At 40.2% G+C, this 15840-nt stretch overlaps 1 protein-coding gene across 3 annotated transcripts in view; it reads left to right on the top strand.

Annotated features, from left to right (window-relative positions):
- The first annotated feature begins 1169 nt into the window (after positions 1 to 1169).
- Positions 1170 to 15840, top strand: part of CAPN7 (calpain 7) — a 32996-nt gene continuing 18325 nt past the window's right edge. For 2 of the 3 annotated variants that reach the window (XM_038163084.1, XM_038163068.1), the window contains exons 1-10: positions 1170 to 1382; positions 5365 to 5473; positions 6115 to 6272; positions 8501 to 8568; positions 9650 to 9850; positions 10258 to 10344; positions 11035 to 11161; positions 11492 to 11577; positions 13945 to 14038; positions 15619 to 15765. In XM_038163084.1, the coding sequence (XP_038019012.1) occupies positions 1281 to 1382; positions 5365 to 5473; positions 6115 to 6272; positions 8501 to 8568; positions 9650 to 9850; positions 10258 to 10344; positions 11035 to 11161; positions 11492 to 11577; positions 13945 to 14038; positions 15619 to 15765 (1179 nt within the window). In that variant the 5' untranslated portion in view covers positions 1170 to 1280. Of the gene's footprint in view, positions 1383 to 5364; positions 5474 to 6114; positions 6314 to 8500; positions 8569 to 9649; positions 9851 to 10257; positions 10345 to 11034; positions 11162 to 11491; positions 11578 to 13944; positions 14039 to 15618; positions 15766 to 15840 lie in introns of those variants that run through there. The other variant, XM_038163076.1, reaches the window with a different exon arrangement.

Genomic DNA, 15840 nt, shown 5'->3' with positions numbered 1-15840 from the left:
CCATCCCTCAGATTTCCCCTAACTGCCTCTTAGGGTAGAAAAAAAGAGAAAATCCTGAAGATCCTAGCGAAGCAATCTAAGTTACAAAACTGCTAGCCCGATTTTTTTGTTTTAATGAGGATCAGTACAAATGAATTTTTGTCTGCTTTCCATTTTACACCTATATGATAAACAGATGTGCTCTGAAAATACTCTCCTTTAAAGGCTAGAAAACCCAGCCTCAAGGGGATTAGCCATGTTCACCTCTGTTAAAAATTGAGAAATGGAAAAAAAAGAACAATCCCACTCTGCAACCCCTGGGCTCCACCTGCTTCCTTCACCCGTGGCTGACAACCATGGGAGAGAAGGAATGGAAGAGAATCCAGGGAAGTGATTCTTCACCTGTACCCGAGACTGGTCTGGCCACACCTTGAGTGCTGTGTCCAGTTCTGGGCCCCTCAGCTTAGGAAGGACATTGAGGTGCTGGAGTGAGCCCAGACAGACAATGGAGCGATGGAGCTGGTGAAGGGTCTGGCACACAAATCCTGTGAGGAGCAGCTGAGGGAGCTGCGGGTGTTCAGCCGGGGAGACCTCACTGCTCTCTACAACTGCCCGAAAGGAGGATGGGTCTTAGTGACAGGACAAGAGAACGTAGTCTTAACCTCTTCTAGGGGAGGTCCAGGTTGGACATTAGGAGGAATTTCTTCGCCAGAGGAATGATTAGACATTGGAATTGGCTGCTCAGGGAGGTGGAGGTGGTGGAGTCACCGTCCCCGGAGGTGTTTAAGGCTGGATGTGGCACTCAGTGTCACACTCAGGTTGACACGGTGATGTTCGGTCACGGGTTGGATTCGATGATCTCAGAGATCTTTTCCAACCTAACTGATTCCGCGATCCTGTAATTTCGTAATTCTGTAATCACCGCCCTGCGCGCGCTCGCGCCTCCAGCGCCTCAGGCAGGCGCGCGCTGTTCCCGCCCACCGCCCCACCGGCCCCGCCCGCCCCCGCGAGCCCGAGCCCGAGCACGCGCAGCGCTGCCGGGGAGCGCGGGCGTGGGCGCGCGGTGGGAGCGGCCGAACGAGGCGGACAGGCCGCTCTCGAAGCCGGTGGGCGTGGCCACATACGCGGCAGTGCGGGGGCGTGGTCAGACACGGGGGCGTGGCCAGACATGGGGGCGCGGCCGACGGGCGTGGCGGGGTCAGGGAGGCGGGGGCAGCGGCCGGGCGGGCGCGGGGACAGAGCCAGGGTGGGCTTCGACGGGAGTTGTCGCCGCTGCCGCTGGCACCGGGAGGGCGCTGGCCATGGACGCCACCACGCTGGAGCTGGACGCGGTGAAGTTCGCGAAGCTGGCGGTGCAGCGGGACCAGAGCGGGCGCTACCAGGAAGCGGTCTTCTACTACAAGGTACGGCGGGGACGCGCCGGTTCCCTCGGGGCGCCGCTGTCTCCTTCCCGTCGCCGCGGGCGTAGTGATGCTCTTGAGCTGCCAGAGGGTTCCCCCTTGGTCCCCCGAGGGCCGGAGAGCAGTGTTCGGCGCCCCCGCGGCCCGGCACGGCCCTGCAGGCGGAGGGAGACGCGCTGGGTCAGCGCGGCCGCCCCCGCCCTCCCCCGGCGGGTGTTGCCCGGGAGCGAGCTGCTCGGCCCGGGGAAGACGAGGCGGTGCCCGCCGAGACGGCAGCGGAAGGCCGTGCGTGAGCGTCGAAAGTTTGTCAGTCTTCGGAGGAGCCGCGTCCTTCAGGGCGGGTTGCGAAACGCCTTTTCCCCGCGTCCTGTTTGTAGGTGAGAGCGAGCGCTGCCCATGCGCTGATGTTTACCGACAGGCTTGGGGGAAGCACTGCAGGTACTCCGCTTAAAAAGCGGGAACGGGCGCTTCTTCCAGCTGCTGGAGACACAGCCCCTTCGGTGCTTCTGGAAAGATTCATCGTAACCTAAAAACGTCTCTGCCCCGCTGGTTTCACACGTTCATTCCTGACCTCTCCTCAAGCCCGGCCAGGCCAGAAAGACTGATCAGTTTTATGCTAGCCGTGTAAGCGCTGGGCATTTTGGAGAACCACAAGTGGGCATACTGCCGCTCCTGGGAGGGCAGCTGGAAGCAACTCTCTTGTACAATCACCGAATAGATAAAGAGGTGTTCGGTGTATTTCTGTGGTGAAATACAAGATGCTCAGCAGTAATCAGATCACAAGCTGTCAGTGAAGGTTTTTAACCTCGTGTGAATATTCTTTCCATCTGGGACCAGATTTTATTGTTTCAGTATAGGTTCAGGTTGGTGTAGCTAAGGGTATACCCTTATGAGGTTGATTCAGTGTCTTGCTCAGTATCTGTAGGCTTACTACTAGTATTTAGTAGTTTTTGTGCAAACATTAGGCATTTTTCACCTATGTAAATTGTTGTTTCATGCGTCATAAAGTTACATTAAAGTTCCGTATCGCATTGACTTCTCACCTGCGAGAAGCCTCTTTGAAGCCTCTGTTTATCCTTATCACAGTAATCATTCCACAGATTCCATTATCCTGACAAAGTGATTCTCTTCCAATAACTTGTTAAGGGATCTGTAGCTGGCCTTTTATTTCATGAGTACAAGTTGTCTGTGGAATGTTTAAAAAGCATAGTGTTGATATCTTGGTGGCCTATGCATGTAAGTGTGAAAGAATAGGAAGAAGAGTCTTTTTTTCTTTTCTTTTAACCCAGTTGTTAATTTTGTGGGGGGCTAAATTTATATATGTAAACCTTATATATGCAAAAGTTTTAGTTACCCATAATAACACCTATAAACTCTGTTCAGCAGCAGCAGCATGTGTGCACGGTCTGATAACCATGTGTAGTACTGCTTTAGTACAGTGTATTTCTCCTTTTATCTGGAAGAAATTACTCAGTGCTATTCAGAATGAAAATATCTTTTTGTGCAAATAGTCACCCCTGTATGCTTTTGAACGTACATGTGTGTGGAAAATCTTTTTCACATACTGTATACAGGTAATATTCTTGCTGAGTGGAAAAATGCACCCCTGGCAGTCTAGCACTTGAAGCTACACGAGACAAGAGGGTAACCTAGATATATTCCAGGTGTTGCCTGAAGAATCACTGCCATGTTAGATTATATAAAATAATTACGAAAAATAATTGCAAAATGTCATTTATTATTTCAGGGATTATTTATTTATTTGTTTGTTTGTTTGTTTGTTTATTCCAGCACAGTAGAAGTAAGCTCTGGCCTGGCAGCAGCTTTCTTATCAACTGCTCTAAGAAGTCCAGAGCCCACTGATGCAATTACTAAGCATGGGGGAAAGCTTGGGTACTGAACTGGCTTCTACAGAAACTCGACCTTAAGGATGAAATATGGAAAATGCTGCAGTTGTTGCCATAGACAACACCAAAATGTGTGATTGGAGTTCCTATGGTTAGCAAGTGTGCTTGGCTTCCTGCTGCCATGTAACTTTGATAGATGCCTAGGGGAGTGCTGCATGTGAGCCAGCTTCAGGCAGCTTGCTAATTAATGGTGCTCTGCAGAAATGTCAGGATCATATTTGGACACCGATGGCTTCAGCCAAAACTGCTGAAGGCTGTTGCTAAGTCTGGCTGTTGACCAGCTGTTAGCAGCTTGCAGACTGATGGTCTGTAGTTAGCTTAGTGTGACTGTGGCACACTACTTGTGACAGTAGTGACATTGGAGAGATCATAAATGCTAAGTCTGAATTGCACATCCATCTGGTCACTGGAAACAGCTGGCATGCTGGCTCCACAAGCACTCTGTCAACTGCTTCAGTCCTTTGCAGATTTGGTTTATAAAGGACTTGTTTCCATTATGGTCACATCTTAAAATCAGGCAAAAACAATTGTGCTTGAAATCACAGGAGCAACATGAATTATACACTGGTTTTGTAGCACCGGTTTGGAAATCCACATTTGTTCTTTGCATCATAGGTAGACCACATACCTTTGTGATACAGCGCCTGTTTTGTCAGTCTGTACTTGCAGTATGTCACATACAAATATACCACAAATATACCCATCCCTTGAGCACATAACTGTAGTGCGCTGTTTTCCCCTGCAAAAAATAGTTGTGTGCTAGACCTTAATGGTAGGTAATTGCTACATATAAATGGTACTTCTGCTTACCCTTCAGTGGCTGTGGATGTTTTGTGTGATGTAGTATGGAGATGGATGTTGGCAGGGAGCATGCAGTACTTGGTTCTGTGATGTTTCTCAGTGAAAATTTATCCTGATGACAAATACAGGCTGTGTCAGGATCAGTTTTAAGTTTGGGCAAACTAAACAGATGGGTATGGGAGTAAACTGCTAAGCTTGACCAAAATAATGGCCATAAAACACACAAGGGAGCCCTGGCCATGGATCTGTGCTTGCCCTGTGCAGGGCAGCCTCTCTGAGCACCATCTCTGTGAAGCAGCTCTCTAGTTACTCTTGTGCTTTCTGCCTTCCCAGCCTGCCTGCTACCCACCACCTCCTCTGCTCTGCTGCTGGTGGGAAGGCGAGTGCTGCCACGAAAGTGGGGGGTTTCCCCATGTCAGTAATGGGGACAAAACAAGGCTTCTGTCCTCATTCTTGTGGGGTGATAAATGGTGATTTTCCCATATGGTTTGGAGACTGTGTCAGCTCTGACTATTTATTGCAACCCTGCCAAACCTTACGTGTTTTTCATAAAATCAGTGAAGGGATAGACAGCTTATGCAACTGAAGGCGTTTTTTCTTAATAGATTTGTACAGGATGGAAAAAGCCTTAATGTGGGTAACGTACTGTGCTTCTGAGCCAGAGGCTCCCTCCTGAAAGCAGACTTCCATCCAGTATTTTGTGTACATACAAACATTTAAAAAAACTACTTTGAGAAGCTAGGAAGCCTCACATTTGTAGATGTTCCAGATTGGATAGCTTTATCTGAGTAATCATAATTTTAAAAAAATACTTTCTAAACAAAAATTCTTGTCATTTGATTTAAAAAGCTTATATATTTGTTTACTTTCGTTATTTCCAGATTAAATGCAAATAACTGTAACAGCTACATTTTTCTCCTAACCTTAAATCCTCAGCTTTGAAACCAAACTGATTTCAGTGTATGCTTGAAGAGTTTTACTTAAAATCTCCTCATTTCGTGCATTACTATATAAACAGGCCTAAGATGTGATCTTACAGAACTTCTGAATGTTTTTGGAGTCTTATAGGTTGTCCCAGATGTGAGAAATTATACACAATCTAGCTTATCACTTGAAACTTTTTCTTTTGAGCAGAATTTCCCTGCAGCCACTGAGTCTTTTTGCAGATGCAAGGGCTTGCTTTCATGCAGCTCATGGCTGCTGTAGGCCCTCTGTTTATGGCAAGTAATTTTCTAGGCAGCAAACATTAACTTTGTCTCCAATTCTTCTCCCTGCAGGAAGCTGCACAAGCCTTGATTTATGCTGGGATGGCTGGGTCCAACTTGGAAAATATTCAAGAAAAAATAAATGAGTACTTGGAGAGAGTTCAAGCTCTCCATTCAGCAGGTGGGTAAGGAGCTTTCTAATTAAACCTCTGCTTAAATTAATTGAGTGGAAAGTTTTTTGCTGCTGTGAAATACATATCAATGGTGTTTGCTCTGTTTTTATTATTCTGATTTTCTTGTCCTTTGTGAAGAATCACAAATACAACGAGCCTATCAGTGCTTTGAATTCTGATACATCATTAATTAAGCAGAGACTGATTTTCTAAGGACTTGGGTGTGGGCATTCTTTGCTTTTAAATATTCTGAGGAACCACATCTGAAGAGCAAATGTGAGAAAGGTCATTAATAAAGGTATTAAGTGAGATGGACATCTAAGTATATTATTACAGGTGATGTATTTTCACAAATTATGCAATATTTTACATAATTAAACATCCTTGTTCTCTGTGTAGTATGAAAAATATTTTACTTACATTATTTCAAATCTGAAATATCCTGAGAGCTAACCTCTGGTTCAGGGAAGTGTGATGGTGTTTCCTTGCCCTTGCATAGATGTTTTTAGCAAAGTTTAGAAAGATTTTGTTAGCAGACAAGAAATAGATATTACCCATCTGAATAGAGCTGCTAATATTTTGGTGACATTTCAGGATGTTTTTACACATCTGCTGCTGTAGAAGGCTAAATACTGTTTTTTTCATTTAGTTCAATCACAGAAGACAGACCCTCTGAAGTCAAAACAACAGCTGGATTTGGAGCGTGCTCACTTCCTAGTTACACAGGCTTTTGATGAAGATGATAAAGGCAATGCAGAAGAAGCTATAGAGTTGTACACAGAAGCGGTGGAACTCTGTTTGAAAACAGTATGTTAAGCTACAGGTTAACTTGGTGGAATTATGTGATGGTAAGAAATTCTTCACTCTCACGAATGACTGACCCTTAAAGGCTGGCTTGAAAATGGAGTACCTGTATTTGTGAAAAAATACCTTTTAATTTTTTTTGTTTGTTTCACTGTTTTTGGGTTTTTTAGTGTTTCTTCTAGTCTTTGTTATGTTGCTATACAACACTGTAAATTTATGGGGACTTGTCATTCATGTGGTTTTTTTTCTGAGCTGTATTATACTAAAAGCTAGAATTATTCTGAAATATTTTTCATGTTGATTTTTGCCATGGAGCAAATACCACAAAGACAGAAATGAAAAACTGTTAAAAATGAAGATGACTTGCCAGTGTGTCAGCAGTATTAATTTCTGACTACATTAAAGGAAGTCATTTAAGGGAAATTTGTGTGTATAACATATTCTGAAGATGTAACAGTCTAATGATGCCAAAACTATTAAAATACTACTTGATTACTCAAGTGTTTAACACAAAGGCTGTTATGAGTGAGTTCAATTCACACTGAAATTAATAAGGATGAATTGGCCATTACATAAACAATGAAGAATATAATTACAGGTACTGCTTTTCTCCCTTAAGTCCAGTTGCCTTAACTAACTCATTACAAGAAGAGCTCACCATCATAATGTAACTCCACCAAGTCTGTTTTTCTTTTTCTCTTCTTTTCAATGTTATAATGTAAAAATATTTGTGGGTTGTTGAGGGTGTTATATTACTGTTGCTACATGCTTGAGTAAATCCTTTCCTTTGAATTATGTTAACGGGTTTTACCTAGGCTAAAACCCCTGGTGATAAAGTGTAACCAGATCAAGAGTTAGTAGAGCTGCTCTAGTTTTTCCACTTGAGCTGTTGGAGCAGAACATTTTCAGTCTATTACATAACATTTACTGCTGCAGCATGCTCCTTTTTCTCTGCTATGTTCCTCCTTCTGTTGTGTCAGTGCATGCAAATATTACTGAAGTTAGTCTGAAAATATCTCATATTAACAACTGCATTTATTTAGTGTTTCATTAGGTACAAGATACTGCTGAAGTTTCTTTTAATCTTGACTAGCGTATTCTTTTGTTGACACGATGGTAAGGTTTGTCCCTCGGGGTGATCCAAAAGTACTTTCTTCTTCCCAGGATGAAAGGAGATTTAAGATTTGCTATCTTGAAGCTTTACTCCCATCTTTCTCCTCAGTATATTCAGATGGAGAGATTTGTTTCTTCCTTACCCTTGAAGTACTCAGAGAGCAGCCACTCTTCTGTGGCTGATTCCTAGAAGAGTGTGCTGGTGTTCCATCTCCCCTACTTACCTTCATAAATCTTTAAAAGTCTTTTCCACCCAGGAACGCCAGAGTGTTATTTATTTGCAAATGAAATTAGTTGCTTACAGAGGGTGTTTCTAGTTTTGTTTCTTGGGGTGAAAGTAGCTTGCTTTTTGTATCCTCAGTTGACATCCCTGACCTGGAATAATTGGTCAAGGCACAAAGCTAGAACCTGAAACCTGCTTTTGGGTGCCACAGGAGAGGCCACACCTCACGTTGTGCCTCCTGCAGATTGTTTGGCTGCAGAAGCTATGCTTCATCTGTAAGGAAGACAAAAGTATAAGCTGTCATAGATGACCTCGCAAATGGGAGCAGAAGTTAACACTCTTCACATCTTTGTCACCCTGTCCTAGGTTATTTTATGCTTTTGATTGCAAGTTTAAAATGTTGTTCTTGCATCTCTATGTTGTTTGTTTGAAAACAAACTTATTTTATGAAAGTAAACATTTAAAATCTTTTTCCTAAGTTACCATGATAATTTTAACACATTTGGGGAAAAGAATCAGAAGACATCCAAGCTCAGCAGTAAATGCAGCATTTTGTTATGTCTTCTTTCTGCCAATAGTGTTTTAATACAATTAATTCTTCTGGCAATTCTTTTTCTGTGGGGACTGTTTTCCATGCTGAAGAATTTTAGACATAACTTCCTTTCTATCAAAATTTCACTAGAACAGCAAAATGATATTTGCTTACACAGTATTTTTTAGGTTGAGTTTAAAAAAAGAAACAATAACAAACAAAGCAAAATATTTGCTCATTTCAAAAAGAGAATTGGAATAAATAGCTAGTTACTCTTTGCTGTAATCTAGAGGTATGACAACTGAGCTTATGAAACATGTTGGTTTTTGGATGTGTAGATTTTTCTTTAATTTTGCTCTTCAGGCTACTGAAACCTCAGAAGCAGGCCTCCAATCCAAGCTGAAACAACTGGCTCGACAAGCACTGGATAGGTGAGTACTGCTAACGTTAGTAAATATGCTTGCTGTCAGGTCTAAGTGCACCCTCTGAGTTAGATTCTCAGTCTAACAATCTGTGTGGATTCTGTGTAGACTAAGCTCCTGCAGAGTTCCCCTTGGAGCCAGTTGCCAGCTGCTTCCCTGCTGAATGTGGCAGCTGTTGTGCCAACCCTCTGGGAATCTTGGGACATGCAGAATTAGGAAAGGACTGTGTGCTTGTTAGAACAAATGCAGTACTTCAGAGGTGGAATCCAGAGTACTATAATCATTGGCCTCTATAAAAGGTGCTGGATTCAGGCTAACATGAAGTCAAGGTGTCAGTGTCCCTCCATAAGGAAGACAGCTTGGAAACTAGGAAACATTTTTCTTTAAAAAAGCAATCTAATTACATAGGGTATGTGTAGTGAAATCTCTGGAACAATTTACACAAGTATAAGGTCAATGTACCTCTTTTTAAATCAGCTCTATGATGGTAAATCCCAGGCTGTGTTGGGCTGAATTCAGGATAAAATGTGTTTTAACACTTCTCCGTCTGTGTTCAGAAAAAAATCCCAATGTTTTGCATGTGTGTGACTATCCAGAAGCCTAATGCAGCAGTAACAAAATATGGCTCCTGCATACACAGTGTTCAAGAAGTTGAAAGACTGGGTTGTGAGAATGCCCATGGGTTTTACTACTGTTGTACCTGTTAGACAAAATAAATCTGGAAGGTATGAGAGGATGCAGATGAGTTTTTTCTCTGTTTCAGTGATCTTGTTCTGAGATTCCACATAATGAACACTTACACAAATTATCCTGTTAGCATAATTTAGAGGCAATAAAATCTAATGAGTTCTGTAAAAAGTAGCTTGTAAGAGTTGGAAATGCTGTGTTTTAATTGATTCAAGAACAGAAAAATAAAGTACCAACATCAGAAATCGATTTTTGTTTTTTAGAAAAAGTAGTGTTGGTCAACTTGGGCATTTTCTCATTCCATTTAACATGTGGGAACATGAACCAAGAAAATCAATAATTAAACTGTAATTATATTTTTATCACTATTGTAAAGAAATTTTTTTTTTTTTTTTTGCTTTAGAGCAGAGGCACTGAAGGAATCTATGTCAAAGTCATCTCAGAAAGAAAAGTCAACTGCAGCCAAACCAAATCAGCCAGTCAGAACGTTCTTTCCATTGGGACCTGATTTTTCTTTAAATGATAAACCACAGACAATCAGAGCAGTACAAGCTAGTGAATCTCAAGGGCAGAGATACACTGCAGAGGAGATTGAAGTACTCAGGTAAGACTAAGATTTTCCAAAATGAGTTCATGGAAGGTCTGATTCTGAGAAACCAAAGTGCAAAGTTGTTTTTATAGATTATACAACTGCTACTTCACTAGAAATCAAAGGAGCATAATATTTTATATGTTTCTGCCTTCTATTACATCCAGTTCCTTTTACTTTGATTTTTAATATATGTGATATAATCTATAAATAATCCATATAACCATTAACCTAAATTGTGAATTTTGAAAACTATCAAATATAAAATGTTATATAAGAGGTAGTTGTCTTGTTTTCAGAAGCACGGTGTATTACTAGTTTTTGAAAAGTTACTGTATTGTCTCCTTCTGCAAGTTAATCTTCAGAAGATGATTGATAGGTTTGTAACTCTTCTTTTTTGTTGTTTTTCTTCTGACTTGCAGGAAGACTTCAAAGATTAATGGCATTGAATATGTACCTTTCATGAGTGTTGATCTGAGGGAACGTTTTGCCTTCCCTATGCCTTTTTCGTAAGTATGCTTCAGTTACTGAACTTCATCTTTGTTTTTATTTTCAAAACTTTTCCATATTTGGTATTTCTATATTTTATTTTTCAGGGTTTAAAATAATTTACATAGGCTTTTAAGCATAATTCAGGCAGAGATATTTAAATACTACCACTCTTCTTCCACTCTGAACTTAAAACTTCAGTGTAAGCTGATCCTCTGTAGTACTTTTGCACTTGTGTCTTCAAGCCTATAAGGATAATTATATTTGGCTTTTTGGATTATTAGGCTGGGCTGGCAGCTTGAGTCTGTTTTCTGATGCTGCTCCATGCTAATGAGTTTAGCTCTGTTGCCTGTAAAATGCAGGTCATAGCTGTTACCTCTGTAAAAGGCTATTCCAAGGAAGAGTGATATGTAACAGCTAGATTTTCATTCATAAGCAATAATAATAACTTAAGATTACACAGACATAATAGACAAAAGCCTTTAGGGTTGGTTGTTTGGGTTTTTTTAACATTTTTGCTTTTTCCCCACTTAGAAATCATAAACTTTGAAGCAGTGTTGAAATTGTTTTGAAATAGTTTTGCAGCTTTATAATTGTTCTGTGCATATTTTGCACCATCTATCTGACATATTTAAGACTGCACATACCATAAAAAGCTCTTCTAAACTGCTATTGATTTATTTCTACTTTTTTTTCTCTCTTAAATCTAGTGATAAGTGTGGGAAGCTACCGTTATCCCCCAAACAGAAAGCAATGTTTGCCAAGTGGGTGAGACCAGATGACATAACAAATAACCCTACGATGATCTATACGGTATCAAGTTTCAGCATAAAGCAGGTAAGTTGTTCCCAAGGAAAAATGTGGGCTGCTAGTGGTTTTTCATGGGGGACCTCGTTGTTCAGAAAGGAATCCCTAAATATGACAGTGCTTTCCTTGGCTCTTATGAGGTTAAATAAGTGGAAAAAAATTTGCTCTCTAGGGGCCTCCTGTGAGCAAGCATACAATTTCTGCCTCTTTAATAGTGGCTTTGCTTCTTTTGGTTTAAAAGGGATTTAATTACCTTTTGAAAGGAATTACTGACTGTTTTCCTTCCCTCCACTTACTGCATTCATCTCTCAGTATCTGAGTAATTAGTAAATGTCCTCACTGGTTTTCTTCTCTTTATAGACAATAGTGTCAGATTGTTCTTTCGTGGCATCACTAGCTATCAGTGCAGCATATGAAAGAAGATACAACAAAAAATTGATCACGAGGTAAGTAGCTGTTGCTTTGCAAGATCTTTTCAGATTTAATACTGCTAAGCTTTTGCAGTATGTTCTATGACAGCTGTACACAGTCAAAACAGCATTTGTTTCACCTTCATCTCCCTTGGATTCATGGTTTCAGCACTTCTAAGTGTCGGAATCCAGAACATCCCTCTGGGTGTCCTGGATGGCCAGAGCCGCTGGCAGGGGGCTCTGAGACCCTGGCATGCAGCCAAAGACACACGTGGGGTTTTGATCTTAGCCCGTGGAGCAAATTACTAACTCTGTATGAAGAATTACAAGCCACACACACACAAGTTTAGATAGCATAGTAGAGATAATCACGAAGTGAAAGGAAAGATTTTTGAGTGCTGTACAGGGGGGTTTTAAGCCTTGTACGCAGGGGTCCAAGTTTTGTACATGGGGGTCAGGAGATCTAAGATGGAGGGACTTGGGTGTGCCCTGTCCTCTTTCTTTCTCCTTCCTAACCTCCATGTCTTTGGTGATGTTGGCACTCACAGATTGGTTTAGAGTAGAAAGTCACCATTCAATATAGATAGTAGGTATTGGGGGAAAAGCATAAACATGTAGTATGTAATATATGATATAAAAGATGGCACCAGCCCCCTGGGAGGGCAGTGTGCCTTTGTCTGACCTGCTGAACGGGCCACAGCAGTTCAGAGAGAAGAATCTTGTAGATAACCAACAATAAACAACCTTGAGAACAGACAACAGAAGACTACTGAGTCTTTCTTCGAAGGCACGGGTTGGAGGAGGGACTTTTCCGTCTTTCGGGGTCATCCCAATCCGGGGGTGAAACCCCACACTAAGCTGGAAGCCAACTTTATATTGAAACAAAGGGTTTTAAGTCTAACAGCAAAAAGCTATTAGACAAACATTCCTAACAAAATTTTTGAGTCAAACTTGGGAACAGATCATAAATTTATTCACCATAGACATGTCCAAAGAAACGACAGTTTTCAGATATTTATATATGCTCTAATTTCCAAGATTTTTTATAAATACTCCCAAAAGTCTGCCCAATTTATTGCATCATGGTATAGGTGTTTTGTTTCTTTTATTACTACCAGAACATCTCATCTGTCTTTATTTAATGGATAACCCAAGTTTTGTCCAGCCAAGTAGCACTTTATTAAATTTGCTGTCCTAGTTAGACAATTACCATTGATTAAGTTTTCTGGGGTGGAACAAGTCTGTGAAATGGCTCCCTTACTGTACCTGCAGTGAATTAATCAGGTTTTCTGGGGTGTATAGGCCTTTGACTCCTTAACTTGCTCAAGGTAGCTTTCTCATTTTATGACATCTTATTCATCTCTAGTTATATGATAACCATTAAACAATGCTTTATTGAATTTTGTTCTTCAGCTGTTGATTAAGTTCTCTAAGGGCTATGGGTTCATGGAGTTCCTTTCTGCAGGTGCTGAGAGATAATTTTTTAGGGTTTTCTACTGGCACTCAGCCAACACAGATCTAAATCAAAGCCAGCTAAAATCACCGTCAAACATTCCTTAACTAATTAAGCATAGTTCATTACAATTTTTTTTTTAAAATCACAAAATTCCTGGCTAAAATATAGCTTGCTGTCAATAGAGGTATGTATACGGACACTGATGTCTAACTTCAGATGTGCTTTGAGGAGTAAGAAATAGTTTGGAAGGATTTTGTATTTGTTTGGGATTTTTTAAATATAAACTTTATTTATAATGCCCTCTAGTTTCATTTCTCTACTTTGTTCATTGCTGTGCAACAGGTGGTCCATTTTACAACTCACTGTAGAATTAATGTTAAGAGCACTATCTCAGCTCCACTCAATTGGCATCCTATGATAAATTTGCTGTGGGTTTTCTGGACTTTGCTAGGAGGCTCTTGCCAGACCACCATGTGAATGTTTTTGGATTGTTTTGTTTTAATTTATTCTTTTTGGAGCTGAATTTGTATTCTTTTCAAGAGCAGCAAGTTCTGCACTGCCTTCTCCTTCAAAGTTTGACTTGTCATTCAGGCAAAGACTGTATTTATATTATAGATTTGTAAATACTGCTTGTTTAATCATAAGATCAATTTGTTTGCCTTGCTTCTGTTTGAGAAACAGGTTAATTACGTTCTTTTTGCTACTACATTAAATAGAAAGCTGCAGCAAGAACAGGGCCTGAAAACATAAAATTGATTTAAACATGATTATTTTTACTAAATTTGACTTGCTCTTCAATAAAAATGCCATATTTCTTTTCAGTGTAAATTCCATAAACAGACTGTGTTAATCTCACTTCTCACTTTTATCGTTATAAGTTGTTATAAGTGTAGATACAGCCAAGTAATTTATGTCATAATTTCCTCCTTTTTTTTTTTTGTTAACAGTATCATTTACCCTCAGAATAAGAAAGGAGAACCAGAATATAATCCATGTGGTAAATACATGGTGAAGCTTCATATCAATGGTGTTCCTAGAAAGGTAACTTTCTGGGGGGAACTTACTACTGTTACTGCATGAGTCATGGGTTTTAAAGGCTTGATCAGCTTCACTATGAAGTGCTTGCATAGCAAAAACTTTAGGCAGGTGTTTTTGGAAAGTATTTTTTTAATTGTTAAACCTTTTTGAGATTCATTTTCGGTTTTGAAGTATGCAACCACATACTTCTTCTGTCTGTACTTCTGTACTCCTATAGACAGTAATAAAAACAGCCTTACATCAAATTAAGGTAAAAAAATGCCTTATATTACTTAACAGAATTGTGAAAATAAGATAGGAAAAAAGCTATGTATCCCCTATTTATGAACTAGATGTGCACTCTTCCACTCCATCTTAGAATTAAAAAATATAGAGGGGGATATCAGGAAGAGTATAGATATGAAATGACCATAGAGGAATAACTTGACTGATAATTCAAGCAAGGCCTTGCTTGACTACAGATTTTTAGTAAGAAGAGGAAATGCCTGAAGATAAAACTTTGTAACTCACAAACAACTTCATTTTCTTTTCAGTGCAGTAAATAAGAACATAAAATAATGTATTTCTCCACATCATACTTAACTGTAGCACAGATCATAGTGACTGATGAATGCTTATGAGAGTTCAAAAGTTGAGTGGTCATATTCATAGGGTGGAGAAGTAGGACAAACTTGTCAAAGGCTCTTAATTGTTAAAATATAACCTCTGGGTCAGTAAGTCCTTGAGCTGCAAAATTCTGGAATCTGAATGTTCCAGGAAAGTATAATTTTTGTATCTGCCTTGCTCTTAATATTCTTTCCAAAGTATCTCCTAATGGCTGCCTTTTGTTAGGATGAATGGCCATTTGCTCTCCTATGAAAAGGTCTTTTCATTCCTGCACAGATAGGATTTGACCAGAGAATGTGCTGTGTTGGTAGCCTGTATTTGTAATGGACCAGTGCCAACAGGAAACTGAAACATCTATTCACAGAAGCTGTTTCAGATTACTGCAAATATGCAGTAAGAATCTGTAATGACGGTGAATATATAGTACCTGATTTAAAGAAGAAATGTTAATACTGTCAGAGCTGCTGCTTTGAGGTGTTCTTCCTTTTCAGAGAGAAGAAACTTAAATCTGGAGCTAGAGGCTATGAAAGTGATGACGCAGTTTGTTTCCTTAAAGATAAATAAATATTTATTTCTCTGCTGGCTACCAAGCATCGTCCATGCTCTGATTCCTAATTAGATGAAGAATATTGTTAGGCTTTTCTTTACTTTTTTTACTTGTAATTGTATGGAACCTCTCTGGAAGTGCCTTTTGCAGTAGCTTTTGCACACTTTATAAGAGTGTACTGTCACCATCAGTCAAGGCAGCCACTCACATGTCACCCAATTAGACCAGTGCAATCAAGAGCTGGCAGTGGAATTTCTTTTTCACTTGGGCAAACCACTGCAGGATTGATAGAGGTGTCCATATGTGAGAATAATGTTCAGGTCTGGCTGTGTCTGAAAAGCTGTGTATTAATGAGGATTTTGTTTTATTTTCTGATTACTTTCAAAACACTTTATTAGATTGATGATGATTTTTCATTCATTTCATACAGGTAATCATAGATGACCAGTTACCTGTTGATCACAGTGGGGAACTTCTCTGCTCTTATTCCAATAATAAGAATGAGTTATGGGTGTCACTAATAGAAAAGGCTTACATGAAGGTCATGGGAGGATATGATTTTCCTGGATCAAATTCTGTAAGTATGAGATTATTTCTAAGAGGAAAAAAATCCACTTAAATAATAATGGGTAAAATAATTTCATTCTAGTGA

Source organism: Motacilla alba, chromosome 2 (genome assembly GCF_015832195.1).
Source record: "Motacilla alba alba isolate MOTALB_02 chromosome 2, Motacilla_alba_V1.0_pri, whole genome shotgun sequence".
Taxonomy (NCBI): domain Eukaryota; kingdom Metazoa; phylum Chordata; class Aves; order Passeriformes; family Motacillidae; genus Motacilla; species Motacilla alba.
Note: the sequence above shows the minus strand (reverse complement) of the source record. Positions and strands in the feature narration are given on the sequence as shown.